Raw genomic sequence first — 19339 nt, forward strand, 5'->3', positions numbered from 1 at the left:
TTCCAAGTGTGGCCTTACCAAGGCCTTGTAAAGTGGTATTAATACTACAACGTGATCTTGATTCTACCCCTCTGTTAATGTTGAAGTCCACAAGTTCCAAAAGCTGCCAAGTTTGGAGACCCCTGTGTTGACAAGGGCAAAACAGGAAGGCCTAGTGTTTCGCAGACCCCTGCACTAAATTAGGGCTTCGGCCAATACTGGCTGGGGAATTCTGGGAGCTGAAGTCCACCCGCCAGCTTGGAAAGCACAGAAAAAGCGGGCAGGCCGTGCACTTGGCTGACCCTGGCACTCAATTAGGATATGACCCTGGTAGAGGCAACTAACCCGGATGAGCCAAGGGTGGTTAGGCAGGGCGGCGATGGTGGAGACAGGACGGCGACAAAGCCACGGATGTCCCACGAGGTCTGTGTGGGAGAGAATGACGAATGCTCTCTCTGCCCTCTTGTCCACTGCCTTCCATGTGGTGGACAAAGGACAGACTGGGCTGCCGCCCACGCCACCAAGGTGCCACGTGGCAGCCACAAAGGCCACGTCAGGCGTTTTGACCTGTACCCCTCTGGGGCCAAACGCAGCCAGCCGGACAAAGGACCACCAGCGTCCATCCGGTAGTGAAGTTAGCACCCTCTAGAGCAGGGGTCCCACACTCACAAACCTCACGGGACGTGTCGCGACGCATCGCAACTTTTCCCCAAATTGCCGGAGTTGTGACATCATAGCAGCTTTCCAATAGTCGAGGGGCTGCCCCAAAAAAGAGTGTGGGGGGGCACCTCTTCTCCAAAGCCCCGAAGGCAGGACACAAGAAGCGACGGATGGAAGATAATCAAGGATAGAAGCAACCTCAAACTAAGGAGTTCCCAGGACAATTAGCCAGGGGAACTGCTTGCCACCAGGAAGCGTGGGTGACCCATCACTCCATCGGAAGAGATTGGGCCACCATTGGTCTGGAATGGTATCAGGTCTCCTGGCCTGAGCAGGGGGTTGGACTAGAAGACCTCCGGGGGTCCCTTCCCACTCCATTAATTTATTAATTATCAGTGGGCCAGCTCGCCTCCAGAAGTTGCGGGCGCTCCATCCCCGGAGGTTTTTAAGAAGAGGCTGGGGCCAGCCACTTGTCTGAAATGGTCTCTAAAATGGCTTCCTGCTTGAGCAGAGGGCTGGACTAGAAGACCTCCAGGGTCCCCCTCCAATTCTGCCCTCCTGTTCTTCTATCTCTTCCCTCAGATCCCTCTGCAACTTAAGCAGGCAGAAACGGTGCCCTGCCTTCCTCCCCCGCCCCCCCCCCAACACCCCCTTCCTGATCTAATCCAGTAGATCCTGCAAAGGCCGGTGACCCCCCCCCAAAAAAAGCTGTTGCCTCATTAGCCAGGGCTGTGTTCCAAGTTGGAGACAGGAGGAGAATGTGTGACCTAATTGGGGAGTGACCCCAGGTGACCCCCGGCTCCCGTCCCAACGGCCAAGCTGGCTGAGCTAATGGGCTCCCCTAACCCTCCCTTGCAGTCCCGTGCTAGACTGTTGGGGGGGGTTTAGGAGCTCCCCCAAAAACCTTGCTGGGAGCTGATGATTTGGGCCCAGGGCGATTCCCACCTTGGATGCGCGCGACCTCTTGGGTCATGCATTCCTGTCTTTGGAATTGCTCTTTTTGTGGGTTGTCTGATGTGTGTGTTTGTGTTTGTGTGTGTGTGTGTGTGTGTGTGTGTGTAAGAGAGTGAGTTTTTTTTCTTTCTTTTTTTTTTTCCGTCGGCCCCTCCTCAATTATGCAGAGTTAAACCCTAATCATCCAACTTTCACGCCGCCCCCCCCCATTCAAGGCGGTCTTGGAATCGCTCGCTAAGCCCATATTTGGAAGGCAACAGCCGCCCAACTCGGAGGAGAAGAAGGCGGGAAGGCAGCTTTCAAAGTCACCGTGAAGGAGGGACTGTGCTGGGGACCATCACGGAGCCAAACCGAAACTATTGATAAGGGGAGAATATTTGTAGCTCAGTTTGAACTGGTGTGTGTGTGTGTGTGTGTGTGTCCTTGGTGGTCCCTGAGCTGGGCTGTTCTTTTGCAGACATTTCGTGACCCAACCAGGGAACAGTCATCAGTGCTTGAAGGTTGTGAGGCAGGAAGGGGAGGAGGAGGAGGAGGAGGAGGAGGAGGAGGAGGAGGAGGAGGAGGAGGAGGAGTCAGGAGCAGGAGCAGGAGGAGGAGGAGGAGGAAGAGGAGGAGGAGGAGGAGGAGGAGGAGGAGGAGGAGGAGGAGGAGGAGGAGAACTGATGGATCCTTGGTGCTCTCCAAGCTTGGCTGTTTTCTTGCAGACGTTTCATGACCCAGCTAGGGAACATCATCAATGCTAGAGGAGGGACTTGCGGAAAGGAAGAAGAAGAAGAAGAAGAAGAAGAAGAAGAAGAAGAAGAAGAAGAAGAAGAAGAAGAAGAAGAAGAAGAAGAAGAAGAAGAAGAAGAAGAAGAAGAAGAAGAACAACAACAACAACAACAACAACAACAACAACAACAACAACAACAACTGTGGGGTCCTTGCTGCTCTCCGCGCTCGGCTGATTTCTTGCAGACGTTTCATGACCCATCTAGGTAATATCATCAGGACCAGAAAGGAGTGAGGTTTAACTCTTTTTTTATATTCCAGCAGCTTGCCTGTCAGTGGGGGTGGGGGGTGGTCTTGATGTGTTCCTTGGTTGGGCTGTATACCGTTTTCTTGACCGGGCTTTGGTTCGCTTTTTTGACAGCTGGTCTAGCCTTAACCTTGCTGTTGTCAACTCCTTTCTACCGCTGATGACATTGTCTAGGTTGCTCGCGAAACATCGGCAAGAAAACAACCCCGCTCGGAGACCACTAAGCTCCCCTCAAACCAGACTAGGGTTCGGGGTGGCCTGCTCTACCCAGCTCACCGAGACCATCCCCAAAATACATTTTGGCCAGACCTAATGCCAAGGTGCCAGGTCTGTACCCCACCTGGCATGGACTCTAACGAAACAGAAACCCGCCTGCTGCAAAAAAAAAAGAACGAAAAAGCGACGTATTCATCTCTGGTATAAACTGATTTCCAAAAACGGTGTAGCCGAACACCCGATTGGCCAACAAATGCCAGAAGAGACGGTGGGCAAATTGGCCGCTTTTTCCATTGGGGGAAAAACAAATGCCCTTCCTCTCTCCCCCCCAGCTCGGAGAGGATGGACGTCAAGGGAAGAGACCATTTGGCGGGCAAACGGAGGATGCCAAGAGGAGCTGCACCCGTTGGGCTTTTCAGGAGGGAGACGCCGCCTGCTGGGAATCCCAGAAGGGGCATCTTCTGCAGGGCACCCCCTGGTGGGGATGGGCAGAAGCGCTCCTTCCCGGCAGCATCCTGTTCCACACACCCGTACGTTCGAGGGCGTCGCGTTCCCGATGCGCCTCTTTGCAGCGCGCCATTCTTTCTGAAACTGGACCCCCGCCAATACGGCGGCCGGCGTTCCGCTTTCCCAGCCCCCCCTCTCACCCACCCCCCATCTCGTGGCCAGTTCTAAACCCCCCTCCTTCACCGGGAAGATATAGGATCAGCATTTCACTCTTCCGCCGCGGTGGATGGTGCTGCGCACGGCTCCTGTTCCCGAAATAACCTCCTAGGTCTTTGTCTCTTTCCAACACTGACAAGGTGTCTGGATGTGGGAAAAGACCGGCCCTGAATAGTTGGGTTGGTGGGGTGGGAGGGGAGGGGAGGGCAGGGAGGGAGGGGGATGGGGGGCAGGAGGAGGTCCTGCCACACAACTGGGGAACCCGCCTGCCTGCCTCTAGCCGTGAGAACAGATTGAAGTGCCAGGAGACGACGACGTTTCTGCAAAGCTGGTGCTGATGGTCTGGCTCGTTCCCTTATCTCCCCTTCTCCCCCCACAGGCTCCCCCCCCCGTGCTGCTGTTTACTTAATGCAAGCCCAGGCATGGTGGAGGGGGCCCGGGAGCTCTCCATTAGATCCCTGATACAAGGGACAGACGTTGCCCTGGGGGAGTCAGCAGCGCTGTGCACCCTGTCAGAATTCATCACGGGTGCCGTTGCTGGTCGAAATGCTCAAGAAGGGGCAAAAGAAGCTCTGGAGGGCGAGGGGGCTGGGGTGGGCCTGGCTTTTGGGGGTGGGTGGGTGGGCAAACCTGGAACAATCAAGGCGAGGCTGTGGCTGCCCCAACTGCCCGCTTGCTTGCACTTGGGGGATCGACTGACTTTGAGGCCGGGAGTCGAAAGGGCAGACAAACAACGTCAAACCACATGCCGTTTCTTCCCCAGCATCAAGGAAACCTTTGTTGTGAAGAATGCATATTTTTTTTTCTCTCCAGGATAGGCTCCAGTGATTTTCCTGCCCCCTCTACCCCTTCCCCCCCCCTTTCCTCTTGTTTCAACTTCCAGCCTTGAACACGTGCAGAAGGCTTTCTGCTGGCCTTCAGACTCTCGCGCCACCCCCCTCTCCCAGAAAAGTGGACCCCCAAAAGAAGATGCTGCCTCTAGGTGCTGAGGTGCACCCGTACCCACCTTTGCACCCCTTCCCCAAATGCACGTGTCCCTGAACAACCCACCCAAGCCGAACTTCAGCCGTGCAATTTGTGTTTTGTTTCTGTTTGTTCCCCCCCCCCCCCAGAAAACCCAAATTCTGGAGGATCTCCTGCTGCTTTGCGTTCCGCCCATCTTCGCTGTCCGGTGGAGACAAAATTATCCCAGCTGTACGGTTCTGCGTCGAGAGAAGACCACCGGCTCCGCGCAGGGCAGGTCCCAAGAGAAGAAGCGGCGTGCGGTTTATTTCGTTTTATTTCTTTAATGAGAGGAGGTCGGAGGAAATAACCAGACGAGTCTGAGACCAGTTGCACAAGAACGTCTATATAATCAACAAGGTCCAACAGTAAAATGCCACCAAGAAAAAAAAAAACTAAAGAAAACTTTTCAGATAAAAAAGAAATCGGAAACAAAATAGCCCCCCCAAAAAATCAAAATCAAAAAGTCTGTTAAAGCTGAAAAAAACCACGGTTTCCCCTGAAAAAAAAAAGCAGGAAAGTTGAGCCACGTACGTTTCCCAGTCTAACACAAGAAGTCCCGCCTCTTTCGGCGTGCCACTAAACATCACACACAATATGTTGCCACTTCGTCAAAACGCCATCAAAAGTTGGGGAAATCTCTTCCTGAACGCCGACGGGGTGGGTGGGGGGCACCGGAAGAGAGAGAGAGACATTAAAAATTTGGAGGAATTCATCTCCCCTTCCCATCCTACTTCCCACGCGAATGGGTGGTGTGTCCTCTCCTTCAAGCAGCGAAAACCATCCAAGGCTTCCAAAATGGCGGCCGAAGGAGAAACAAACCAGGATCCTTTCCCCAGCCACAAGATTCCAACCGGTGGATTGCTCTGCTGTCAGCAAATGGGGTTTCCCCCATCCAAAGGTGGGGAGAGACAGGGGATCTCCACCCATCCTGATTCACACAACGCCGACGGGGTGGGGGGGCACCAGAAGAGAGAGAGAGAGACGTTAAAAATTTGGAGGAATTCATCTCCCCTTCCCATCCTACTTCCCACGCGAATGGGGGGGGGTGTCCTCTCCTTCAAGCAGCGAAAACCATCCAAGGCTTCCAAAATGGCGGCCGAAGGAGAAACAAACCAGGATCCTTTCCCCAGCCACAAGATTCCAACCGGTGGATTGCTCTGTTGTCAGCAAATGGGGTTTCCCCCATCCACAGGTGGGGAGAGAGAGGGGATCTCCACCCATCCGGATTCACACGTGCCTCCTCCCCACCCCATGTACGTATTTGTCTGTATCAATGGGGTGGGGGGGTGGGGGGGCAGGAGGAACTGACAATTTGGGATGAGAATTGCAACCGGGGAATGGAGGAGTGCCTTTGTCTGCAAGACCGCGACCTGGAGGGACCCCCTGAGGGAAAGTAAGGCGAGGTCTTGCAGAGGCAACGTTGCACAAAAATACCTAAAGGGTGCGAACTTTCAAAGTTGGAAAAAAAACAAAGCAAAAAAAAACAACCCAACAACAACAACAAAAAACGAAAACAACGCATTTGAAATGCTGCTCTGGGGGTTAGGGTCACAGGGTGGTGGTGGGAATAAGGCAGACCTGCAATTTTCCTGGTTTTGATTTGTGGCACTAACAACAAATGCAACCTTTTAGAGCGCTGGGGGGGCCCCTTACTATTAACCCCTCCCTCCCCACGTGTCTAACCTTATCAGCACGGCCCATGGACAACCTGTCAAAGGGAGACGAGAGAGGGAGAGAGAGAGAAAGAGAGACGGACAAGGCAATCAGATTGAATTATTGCAAAGGAACGAAGGGGCCCGCCCCGTCTCCCACTCCCCAAATCCGTTTTGGCAGCTGGGCACGCACACCCCGGTGGGAGCCAAGCTTCACACTTGGGTCGGACCTCGCCGTGGAATCGACGACGGGGGGAAGGGTGGGTCGCTATCAAATTCGCGCGTGCGTGATGAGACAGGAGTTGCATCTCTTGTTCGGGATCCCTTGTGGCAGCAGCCATATCAGTTCCAGGGTTGTCCCCCCAAAAAAAGAACGGGAGGCGAACCAGGCACCTGTGCGTCGAACCCTTCTGTGTGCAGCGTCCGAGGTGAACGAGAACGGTCAGGAAGGGTAAATGTCCCGTGGCGCCCCCTCCAATCCGAGTGTCCTTGCCTGCCCACCGCGGCGCTCCAAGGCCATCCGCGGGAGGGGTCAGCTCAGCCGCCCCATCGCCTCATACTTTGTAGTAGATGTTGGCCGGGCTCTGCGGTGGCATCTCCTGCACAATGTAGACAGGGTGACCGTAATCGCCGCTCACCTTCTCATAATGCGGGCAGAAGGCACTGTCTGAAGTCCTGAGCGGGATGATGACGTCGCTCGGCTCCGAGCCGTTGTTGTTGGCGCTACCTCCGCAACCGGCTCGCTTGGGACTGGTCAGGGTGCTGAGAGACAACGGCGGGTGGTGCGACTCACTGTGCTTGGCCCGGTGGTGGCGGTAACACAGGGCCCCCGTCACGGCCGCGGCCACCAGCAACACGAAGGCTGCTCCTCCGGCTGCACCGGCAATGATGGGGACGTTGGACTGCGGCAAGGGACCGTTCTCACCGCCCACCTTCCCAGTGGTGTTTCCAGACGGAGGTCCTGTGGGCAGAGGGAAAAAGGAGCGTCAGTCGCGCTCCTACGGGACCAACCTCTTTGACCGCCGCGAGCTGGAGGACACGGAAACACTTCCTCACAATTTGTACAAGCGGTTGAAAAACGGTTCGGCGCATCAGCGCATCCCAAAGGAGCCACTGCCTGCTCAGCACAACGTTCACGTCTGTCGGCTTGGATTAATTGAGCTAATTGCCTGGCGGAAATCTGCCTGGGACAGCCTCGTGGGGAGCGTTCAGATTTCAAGACCCATCACTCCCTGCTCTGACCCATCCCTGGCAAAAGGGGAGGGTGGAGGCAAACAGGAACCGGCGGGGGCCCCCAATCCTTCCCTGTTTGGGACCCCCAAAGTATCAGTCTCAACCCAGACTGAGGTAGGAAACCGGGAAACACTGTTTCTGCCCTAGCGATGTTTCCAATCTCAGCTGACACAAAAGTCAACCTTGGGGCTCAGAGCCTCGAGAGGAATACAAGTGCCCTCGACGTACGAACTCCATTGCTAACAAAAATTCCAGGCTAACTTACGGTCGTCAGTTGAGGACTGTCCAGGGAGTCCTCAACGTATGACTGCAAACCGAGCCCCAAATTTCTCTGGCGAAGCAAACGAGTTTTGCCCCGATTTTAGGACTTTTTTGGCCACTGTTCTTGAGCGAATCGCCGCAGTCGTTCAATGAATCGTGTGGCTGTTAAGCGAAACTGGCTTCCCCCGTTCACTTTACCTGTCAGAAGCCAGCTGGGAAGGTCGCAAAGGGCAATCACGTGACACACACACACACACACACACACACACACCCTGAGACACTAGGACGGTCATCAATACAGGCCGGTTGCCAACGTGCCTGAATGTTGATCACGTGCCCGCGGGAATGCTGCAACGGTCGTAAGTGTGGGGACCAGCTGCGAGTCCCCTTTTTTCAGGGCTGCCGTAGCTTCAAACGGTCGCTATGCAAAAAGTTGTTTGCCAAGGACTACCTGGATTTGCGTGCGCAACGGGAGGGAGAGAGACAGGAAAGGAGGAAGGACACACAGCGTGTCTAGAAAACATTCCGTGGGAATATTCAGGCACCGCATTACGACGGAAACCTCCTTGCCAGACGGCGGATGACGAACCCTGCTGGCTTAAGGTGACGGCAGTCGCAACGACCCATTTGAAGAGGCTCCCTTGTTAGGGGACAGAGAGAAGTCCCCAGGGGTGGGATGAGAGAAGGGCCCTACCTGGCACCATTTCCTTGTTCGGTTCGGCGGCACCCGGCATCCCTCGGTCCTTCTCAGCAGGCGTGGCGGGCATGGAATTCTGGGATTTGGAGCCTGTGTTGCGATCTGGCGGGCAAAGGGAAACGTGGGGCAGAGGAAAAAGGGACAATCCGAGCAGGAAGAGGGCTTCACACCCCGAAGCAGCGACCCCAGTTCCCCTCCTTGGTACCCAACAGGTGAGCGTACCAAAAAACAAAAAACAAAAATTGAAGATGGCAAAGCACGTCTACGCAATCAAAGCGCTGCCCGTTCTACGAGCAGGCCGAAGGATGTGGCTTTGATGACACAATTACAGTCACCCTTTTAACACAACACACAATCACCCCCACCCACCCCCACCCACGGCTGCCATTCCCACAAGGACCTTGACTCAATTTATCCTATTTTGTGTGCGTGTGTACATCCAGGCAGTCCTCAACTAACACCCACAACGGAGTCCCCAATTTCTGTTGCTAAGTGACACTGTTGTTAAATTAATTTTGCCCCGTGGGACGACTTTTCTGGCCACGGTTCTTCAGAAAAATCACCCAAATTGTTAAGTTAGCAACACGGTCGTTAAGCGAATCCAGCTTCCTCGTTGACTTTGCTTGTCAGAAGGTTGCAAAAAGGGAATCAAGTAACACATACTGCACACACACACACACACACACACACCTGGGACACTGCAACCGTCCTAAATAGGAGTCGGTTGCCCCTGAATTTTGATCACCTGGGGATAGTACGATGTTTGTGAGTGTGAAAAACGGTACTGAGTCATTTTTTCCGGTGCGGCTGTAACTTCGGACAGCTAATAAATAAACTGTTGTAAGTTGAGGACCACCTGTGCTGTACTAGGATCCATAAACTGATAAAAGAAGTTGCGTTCACGTACCCCACTTAACCACTAGGCAAGGTTAATTCCTTACTCTTTAAGCTGAACGCGTCGCGCAAAAGATGCGGCTGCCTTAACAAGCCTAACTGAGCATCCTGTACAAACACCCAGGTAGTCCTCGACTTAGGACTGTAATTAAGCCTGGAATGAGGATCATAAATCCTAGTGGTTGTTAAGCAGCTCACCAAATGACGATTTCATGACATTGTGGTCATTAAACGAACACTGCGGTCATTAAGCAATTGTTTTTCATCAAGGGGTGTTTTCTGCTGGAAATTGCAAATAAATGCTGGAAACTGGCAAAAAAAAAAAAGCCAGAAACCCCACAGTCATGTGACCACAGGACACTGAACAGGGCCTTAAATGTGAGCCGGTTGCCAAGGGGAATTCTGGGAGTTGAAGTCTATCCATCTTCAAGATGCCAAGCGTGAGATACAGGCCGTCCTCAACTTACAACAGAACACTGAGTGACCGTTTGAAGTTACATCACTGAAAAAAGTGACTTATGACCGTTTTTTCACAGGTACGACCATTGCAGCCTCCCCAGGGTCATGGGATCAAATTTCAGATGCCCGGCAACCGATTCACATGTATGACGGTTGCAGCGACCTGGGTGGTCATGTTTTGTGACCTTCTAACAAGCAATGTCCACGGGGGAAGCCAGATTCAGTCAACAACCGTGTTAGTAACTGAACAATTGCAATGATCCACTTAAAAATGGAAGGGACAGCTTGGGGAATGTGTGCACGCACGATGCAAAGAGGGGCAGCGCAAGTACGTGCGTGACACTGGCCTAGCACCAGCATGATGCTCAGGACGGGCCTAGTGTCCACATGATGCTCGGGGAGGTCCTAGCGTCCACGCGACGCTCGGGGCGGACCTAGCGTACCCATGACGCTTGGGGAGGGCCTAGTGTCGTGACGCTTGGAGCAGACGTAGCGTTTGCGTGATGCTCGGGACGTGCCTAGTGTCCACGCAACACTCAGGGCGGCCTAGTGTCCACGCGATGCTCGGGGAGGTCCTAGCGTCCATGCGACGCTCGGGGCGGACCTAGTGTACACATGACGCTCGGGGAGGGCTTAGTGTCGTGACGCTTGGAGCAGACGTAGCGTTTGCGTGATGCTCGGGACGCGCCTAGTGTCCACACAACACTCAGGGCGGCCTAGTGTCCACGCGACGCTCGGGGCGGACCTAGTGTACACATGACGCTCGGGGAGGGCCTAGTGTTGTGACGCTTGGAGCAGATGTAGCGTTTGCGTGATGCTCGGGACGTGCCTAGTGTCCACGCAACACTCAGGGCGGCCTAGTGTCCACGCGATGCTCGGAGCGGACGTAATGTCTGCACGACACTCGGGATGGGCCTAGTGTCCACGCGACACTCAGGGTGGGCCTAGTGTCCACTCAATGCTCAGGACAGGCCTAGAATCCATGCAACGCTCAGGGCAGGCCTCGTGTCCATGCGACACTCGGGACAGGCCTAGAGTCCACGTGATGCTCGGGGCGGGTCTAGCATCCGTGCGACGCTCAGGGCAACACTAGTGCGAGTGGGGGGGGAGTGCTCGCACTGGCCAGCCATTCACGCGGCCCAGTGGCCAAAAGGCCACAGCCCGGTAGTGGGCTGTGGCCCACAAATTGGGGACCCCTGCTGTACACGGCTCTATCTTTCTTCTGCTCAAAAGAACTGGGTCTTCTCCAAGATCCCCCACCATCCCAGTTCATCTCCCCCCAAGTGGGGCCAGGATTTCCAAGCCCCACAGGTCACTCACCCACCCACCCCGCCACCAGTGGTAGCGTCCACCCCGGTGGATCACTTACGCTGTCCGACTTTGAGCATCACCTTCATCCCTTTGGACAAACAGGCTCCGCCTTTCAAGTTTTCAAGACCTTCCTTGGTACCGTCTGAAGTGGCTGCGGGAGACACAAAGGAGTTAGAGGTTGACCGCCCGTGGTGGGCTAGGCTACTGCAGCAGGCTGTTTGTGGGGCCCACCCTGGAGCACCCTCTCTAGGAACTTCATCTGCTTCGAAAATACAGGCAAGTCCTCGAATTTTACTGTGCGACCAAATTTCCAGTTGCAAGTCTTGGCTTGCGTGCACAGGCAGTCCTCGACTTACAACATTTCATTTAGTGACCCTCCAAAGTTACAACGGCACTGGAAAAGAGGGACTTACGACCGTTTTTCACCCTTACGACTGTTGCAGCCTCGGATGCTTGACAATTGCATTACTGTTGCATTACTTTCGGATGCTTGACAATTGACTCGCACTTGTGATGGTCACAGTGTCCTGGGGTCACGCGATCATCTTTTGTGACTTTCTGACACGCAAAGTCCACGGGGAAGCCCGATTGACGGAACAGCAGCGTTGCTAATGTAAGAAAAATCATAACATGGGGCAAAATTGACTTAACAAATTTCCCCCTTAGCAACATAAATTGTGGTCGTACGTTGAGGACAATCTGTATTCGAATGAGGCATTTTAATGTGTTTTTTTAAAAAAAATTGTTTTAACGCTTCTTCTTGGGTTGTTGTTTTTTCAAAAATTTTTTAAAAAAATGTTTTTAATATTTTTAATGGGAATATACGTTTCGAATTACGAGTTGCCCGGAGGTGCCGTTTACTAAGGTGGACAGCTACGGAAATGAATTTCAGGTACTCCTTGACTTAGCTGAGCCCCAGACTGATGTTGCTGAGTGACACAGTTTTTAACGTGAATTTTGTCCCATTTTACGACCTTCCTTCATACAGCTGTTAAGTGAATCACTGCAGGGCTTAAATTAGAAACACCGTTGTTAAGTGAATTTAATTCCCTCCGTGACTTTGCTTGTCAGAAGGTCGCAAAAAGGGGAATCGCGTGACCCCGGGACGCTGCGACCGTCATAAAGGCGAGTCGGTTGTAAGTCACCTGACCATCGGGATGCCGCGACGGTCGTAAGTGTGAAGAACGTTGCTAAATCCCTTTTTTTTTCCGGTGCCGCTGTAACTTTGAACTGTTGTTAAGTCAAGGTCTGTTGTACCGAGATGACTGCGCTTGGGTGGAACGAGAGGGCAAGGATTGGAGGCGCCTCAGGATGGGGGTCGAAAAAGTCAAAATGGCCACCGCGTAGACTATGGGCGGAGCCTCATTCGCACGATCCCAGCTGCGATCTTGACTCTCTTTTTGGGGGGGGATACCGCTGGAGAAGATAAAGGAAAAGATTTCCCAGAAAGGGACAAAAATGGGAGTGCCAGGCACTCCGATGCCCCTCCATCCGCCCGCCTGCCTCCTTTGCCCGCCCCACCCGACGGCTTCCGGGCCATTTAATATTTAAACAAGCGGTTTAATATGTGTCCAGACACGGATCCAACATGATCTTGAATGAGCCACTGCAATCCCGAGGCGTTTTAATGCAGCTGCTCTCTCTCAGATGGCTGGCAGGAATCCCGGTGCCAGTCAGGCAGTCCCGACACGCCCTGTGCCAATGCCAGCCTCATCCCGTCTGGGAGGACATCACCGCAAGCCTCCGGAGCCAACCCAGGGCATCTAAGGCAATGCCAGGACGGAGCAGAGGATGCCTTAGGCAAGGCTGACTCGGGGTGCCAGGAATGAGGAAGAGGAATGCTAGCAACACACGCCACAGGATCCGAGCTGAATCAGAATCAGAATGGAGCTGGGAGGGACCCTGGGAGGTCATCTAGCCCACCCACCCACCCCCTGCTCACCCAAGAGACCTTAACCCATTTCAGCTGTCCAATCTCTTCTTAAGAACTTCCAGGGATGAAACGCCCACAACTTTGCTTTTAGAACATTTAAATGTAAAACGAGAAAATCAATAGCATTTTCTTTAAAAAAAAAAAAAGAAACACACACAACTTCTGGTGGCCAGCTGTTCCACTGGTTAATTGTTCTCACTGTTAGGAAATTTTTCCTTAATTCCAGGTTGCTTCTCCCCCCCCCTCTCTTCTTTGTGGCAGCCCCTCAAATACTAGAATACTTTTATCATGTCCCCCCTACTCCTTCTTTTCTCTAGACACGATGTTCCCAGTTCCTGCAACCGTTCTTCTTCCTATGTTTTAGTCTCCAGGCCTTTAAATCATTCCAGTTTCTCTTCTCTGCACTTTTCCCCATCTTTTTTCGTAACGGGGTGACCAAAACTGGATGGGGTATTCCAGGTGTGGCCTTACTAAGGATTTACAAAGCGGTAGGAATACCCCTGTATAAGAGGTATGATTGCAACCAGGAACTCGGATGAAGGAGGATTTCTGATCTCCATAATAATAATAATAATAATAAACCTTTATTGTCAAAGTACAACATGTGTACATTGTACTGGACGTACAAACTGGGGAGGCTCCGCTGCGCCTGGCGAAAGATGTGGGAAAAGGACATTTTTGCAATTTGAGTTGCAACCGGGTCAGGATGACATTAAACCAGGTTGCCACGGTCAAGCTTTTCCCCCTGCCTATTGCTCGCTGTAGCACTCTACGGAGAGGAGAAACAGGCCAACGCAGTGCTAGGCTGCATTAACAGAGGGACAGAGTCAAGATCACGTGGAGTGTTAATCCCACTTTACAACGCCTTGGTAAGGCCACACTCGGAATACGGCGTCCAGTTTTGGTCACCACGATGTCGAGGCTCTGGAAAGAGGGCAGAGAAGAGCAACAAAGATGATCGGGGGACCGGAGGCTAAAACATATAAGGAACGGTTGCTGAAATTAGGGATGTCCACGGATGGAAACTAGTCAAGGAGAGAAGCAACCTAGAACTAAGGAGAAACTTCTTGACAGTGAGAACAATTAACCCGTGGAACTCCTTGCCTCCAGAAGCTCTGAATGCTCCAACATTGGAAGTTTTTAAGAAGAGACTGGCCAGCCATTTGCCTGAAATGGTATAGGGTTTCCTGCCTGAGCAGGGGGGGTTAGACTAGATGACCTCCAAGGTCCCTTCCAACTTCTTCTTCTTCTTCTTCTTCTTCTTCTTCTTCTTCTTCTTCTTCTTCTTCTTCTTCTTCTTCTTCTTCTTCTTCTTCTTCTTCTTCTTCTTCTTCTTCTTCTTCTTCCTCTTCTTCTTCTTCTTCTTCTTCTTCTTCTTCTTCTTATTCTTATTCTTATTCTTATTCTTATTCTTATTCTTATTCTTATTATTATTATTAGGACAAGGGGGGACACGATCGCAGAGTTCCAGTATCTCAGGGGCTGCCCCAAGGAAGAGGGAGTCAAGATATTCTCCAAAGCACCTGAACGCAGGACAAGAAGCCACGGATGGAAACTAGTCAAGGAGAGAAGCAACCTGGAACTCAGGAGAAACTTCCTGACAGGGAGAACAATTAACCGGTGGAACTGCTGGCCACCAGAAGCTGTGAATGCTCCAACACTGGAGGCTTTTAAGAAGGGACTGGACAGCCCTTTGTCTGAAATGGGTTAAGGTCTCTCGCTTGAGGAGAAGACCTCCAGGGTCCCTTTTTCAACTCTCTTAGCCTGTTGTTCCCTCGATTATTCGGTTAAGAGAGGAAGCTTATTCCAAGGTGTGCGTTGGGGTGTGTATGTGTCTTATCCCAACATCATTCCCCTGGTTCCGTGATTTAAATTCGGGCGTTGACAACTGACTCACATTGATGACGGTTGCAGTGTCCTGCGGGGGGGGTGGTAGTTGGGGTCCACGGGGTCCCCTTTTGCGGCCTGGTCCAAAACCCGACTCGCTTAACAGCCGAGTTGCCAATTTAGCCACCGCCGCGACGCGGGCGGAAAAGTCGTCAGGCGGGGCAAAACTTGGCGAACGTCTCGCCCCGGGGGCCTGAATGCTGAGCTAAGTTGCCGTCGTAAGAAGAGGACTGCGGGTGTTCCAGACCTTCCCACACCCTTCCTCCTCCTCGCCGGATGCAAGGTGCAACCTGGGTTTTTTTTGCAAGCTTCCCCCCCCCTCCTCTCTCCTTGCCCTAGATGGCCCAGCCAGCTCCCCACCGCCCCCGGACCCCCGCCCGGCTCCCTCCCTCCCACTCCTCTGTCTACTACTCTTCCCTCATGCTCGGCTGCGCATAAAATCCTTTGCAAAAGGGGGAAAAATGTGGGTCAACCACACCGCCGCGGCACAAAAAAGGGCAGCAGGCCGGCACCGCGGTGGTGGGCACACGGCTACAGGGGGGTGACCTATGGGGGGGTGCTCCCATCAGCTGAGGGAGGGGAGGGAGGGGGCGGCAGAAGGGATCTGGGGCAGGCTGAGAGGGGCTGTCAAGGAGGCCAGCGAGCTTGAACACCCCCCCCTTTCTTAAACTGGGTTAAAAGGCTCCTTGGCTGCTAAATCTAGGCTTCTTCCAATACCACCCCCCCAGTGCCGCAGTGCCCAAGGGGGGGCTTCCAGAGAGGGCAGCCCCCCCTTTCCCCCCCATTGCATCTCCTTGCCTGGGGGGGGGGTATGTGTGCCCAGAATCTGAGAGGAAAGAGAAAAAGGAGGCAGGAATCTGGGCCGCCGTGCCAGCATTGTGCACGTGGGAATGGATCCCGGAGGGTGCAAAGGGGCAGGAGATGAAAGAGAGGCGCCAAAATCCTTTGCAAGGAGATTTAGGGCCCCCCCCTCATCCAGGGTGGCACCCCTTCCAGCCCCTCCCTCTCCCCAAAGGAGGGCCACCCGCCGACGGCGGCATCGCACAATCGTGTGTGTGTGTGTGTGTGTGTGTGTGCAGGCAGTCCTCGCCTTACGGCCACAGAGGAAGGACCCGAAAAAACGTCCGTTGCTAAGCGAGGAGGCGGCTAAGTGAGCTTGGCCCCCGTTTTGCCGCCTCTCCTGCCACCGTTGCTGAGGGAATCGGCGCAGGGCTTAAGCCAGCGACACGGTCGCTAAGCGAAGCGGACTTTGCTCGTCCGATAGTCGCCCCAAGGAGATCAGGGCACGCCCGGGAGGTTGCGCCCGTCGTAAATACAAGTCAGTTGCCTCTAGCTTCCCGAATTTTGATCCGGTGACCCACTGGGAGGCTGCAACGGTCGAGCGGTCCTGAGGGCAGTTTTCGGCACGGTTGTCATTTCAAACGGTCCCTAAACGAATGGTCGCAATTCGAGGACTCGCTCTATTTGTCTGTTCAGAAGCATACGCCTGCGGTGCCCTGGAAGGGGGGAACTGGGTGGGTAAGCCCCTTCCTTTGCACAACGTCTCCCTGCCCAAGGTCACCCGAGAAGCAGAGAGGGAGGAAGGAGGGCACACACACATGTGCACACACACACACACACACGCACGCACACACTTATTCAGACCCCAGCCCTGCCCAATTCAGAGCCCCCCACAACACCAGTCTGGGACATGGAGGGGCAGGGGGGAGGGGAGGGTTCCAGGTCCTTGCACCGACAAGGTTGGGTCAGGCTTGATGACCACAAGGGAGCCTTCTAGAAAGCAGGTGTGCATTTGGACAGGAGCCTCGCCGTCTGTGTGCTTGCGTGTGTGCGTGCGTGTTGGTGCAAATGTGCAAAATTGTAAACCGGCAACCACAAGGCAGTGGAGTGTCTAAAAGGCAGGTGTGTATTTGGGCAAGAACATCGCTCTGTGTGTTTGTGTATGTGCGTGTGTGTGTTGTTGCAAACGCACAATATTATAAATGGCAACAACAAGGTGGGGGGGCCTTTTAAAAGGCAGGTGTGCATATGGGCAGGAACATTGTTGTGTGTGTGTGTGTGTCCCCGTGTGTGTGTGTGTATGTGTGTGTGTGTGTGTCCCCATGCATGTGTGTATGTGTGTGTGTGTCCATGCATGTGTGTTGATGCAAATGTACAAAACTGTAAAACGGCAACCACAAAGCAGGGGAGCCGACCAAAAACCAGCCGTGCATTTGGGCAGGAGTCTCACCGTGTGTGTGTGTGTGTGTGTGTGTGTGCACATTGTGTTGGTGCAAATGTGCAAAATTGTAAAACGGTAACCACACAGCGGGGGAGCCTTCTAAAAGGCAGGTGTGCATATGGGCAGGAGCGTCCCAGTGTCTTTCTGTGTGTGTGTGTGTGTGTGTGTGTGTGTGCGCGCACGCGCACCTGTGCAAACGTGCAAAATGGGCCGGTTCCCACAAGGCAGCGGTGGCACCGCTGCCAAGTCGCCAGCTCCTGCCGAGGTTTGCGGGGAGACAGTTGCCATGGCGACGGCTGAAGGGCCACCCCAGGCATCCAGAGACAATGTGACAGGGAGGCTGGGGAGAGGGATGGAGGGGGGGGCGAACACAGTGGCCGGCAACCGCCTCTGTGGACTCCCCCACCCATCCCATTGGGAATAGACCCCCCCACCCAAAAAAATTCCCCCAGCAACGTTGCAAGGGATGCCCAGGTGTTGAAGCACAGCTGGATTCGGGGAGGGGGGGAACCTCACTTCTTCATCCTTGTCCCCCTCCCATCCCAGCCTTCCCGATGTGCTGGAGAAGCCGCAGCAGGCTGGCTGGGAACTCTGGGAAGTGTAGTCCGCCACCATGGGGAAGGGAAGGGCCTGGGCAACGCTCGGGCTGAAGTCCCCCTCCTCTAAAAGTGAATTTTTCCCTTCTTCCCATACAGGCAGTCCTTGACTTATGGCCGCACTCCAGCCTAACATTTCCATCACTAAGCGAGACGGCCACTAAGTGACTGCCACTTCACCACCTTTCTTCCCGCCATTGTTAACGGAATCCCTGCAGGGGTTGGCTTAGCTACACAGTCGTTAAGCGAGACTGGCTCTCCTCCCCCCCACTGACTTTGCTTGTCGGAAGGCCGCCAAAAAAAAAAAAAAAAGGATTACGTGACTCCGGGGGGGGGTGGGTGGGGAGGAACGGACACTGTGACCGTCATAAATAGGAGCCGGCTGCCAAGCGTCTGAAGTTTGATGGTCATAAGTGTGAGAAAAACGGCCATAAGCCACTTTTTTCGCGGGGGGGGGGGGGGGAAGCCTGAACGCTCGCTAAACGGACGGCCGTAAGCCGAGGACTGCCTCTAAAGAAGTGCACCCAAAAAAAAAAGGGCATGCTTACTGATGATGTAATAGTCCTGGTTGGACTTGAACTCGTGACCCCAGAGGTTGGGACTGTACTCCTGGAATTTGATGGTGAAACGCATGTCGTGTTCGGGCCGGTCGCAGGTCAGGAGCAAGTTGGGGGTCCGCAGGATCTCGCAGCGCTCGGCCTGCTCGGTCTGGACCAGGTACAACTTATAGTATTCGTAGTCCTCCGTGGAGAATGGGCCGAGGGGCACGGAGCGGGGGCAGATAAGGTCCAAGCGGTCCCCGATCTGGGGGTACAAGACGTAGCCCCCCTCGTTCTGGAACCTGCAAGGAGAGAAGAGGCCCATCAGGGGGAGGCACAGGGAGAGAAAGCCAGCTGCTAAATCCCACTCGGAAAATGCAGGGAAGTCCCCGACTTACGCCCAGTTCATTTAGTAACCGTTCAAAGAGAGAAGCCACCTAGAACTAAGGAGAAACTTCCTGACAGTGAGGACAATTAACCAGTGGAACCACCTGCCTCCAGAAGGAGTAAATGCTCCAACACTGGAAGTCTTTAAGAAGAGACTGGACAGCCATTTGTCTGAAATGGTCTAGGGTTTCCTGCCTGAGCATGGGGTTGGACTAGATGACCTCCAAGGTCCCTTCCAGCTCTATTCTATTCTATTCTATTCTATTCTATTCTATTCTATTCTATTCTATTCTATTCTATTCTATTCTATTCTATTACTTTTATTCTATTCCATATTTTATTATTCTATTCTATTTTTTATTCTATTCCATATTTTATTATTCTATTCTATTCTATTCTATTCTATTCTATTATTCTATTCTATTCTATTCTATTCTATTCTATTCTATTCTATTCTATTCTATTCTATTCTATTCTATTCTATTCTATTCTATATTCCAATATCTATTCTATTCTATTCCATATTTTCTATTCTATTCTATTCTATTCTATTCTATTCTATTCTATTCTATTCTATTCTATTCTATTCTATTCTATTCTATTCCATATTTTATTATTCTATTCTATTCTATTCTATTCTATTCTATTCTATTCTATTCTATTCTATTCTGTTCTATTCCTTTTATTCTATTCCATATTATTCTATTCTATTCTATTCTATTCTATTCTATTCTATTCTATTCTATTCTATTCTATTCTATTCCATATTTTATT

General features: G+C 52.8%; 1 protein-coding gene across 1 annotated transcript; it reads right to left on the reverse strand.

Moving 5' to 3' along the window:
* Positions 1–6701: 6701 nt before the first annotated feature.
* On the reverse strand, positions 6702–18272 carry EFNB3 (ephrin B3; the record flags this gene model as incomplete). The annotated part of the gene is made up of 4 exons (XM_083377806.1): positions 6702–7108; positions 8336–8440; positions 11061–11153; positions 18188–18272. The coding sequence occupies 4 exons, from the start codon at positions 18270–18272 to the stop codon at positions 6702–6704; spliced, it is 690 nt and encodes a 229-aa protein (XP_083233932.1).
* Between the last annotated feature and the right edge of the window lie 1067 nt (positions 18273–19339).

This window comes from Vipera ursinii, assembly GCF_947247035.1.
Source record: "Vipera ursinii genome assembly, chromosome: Z".
Taxonomy (NCBI): Eukaryota; Metazoa; Chordata; class Lepidosauria; order Squamata; family Viperidae; genus Vipera; species Vipera ursinii.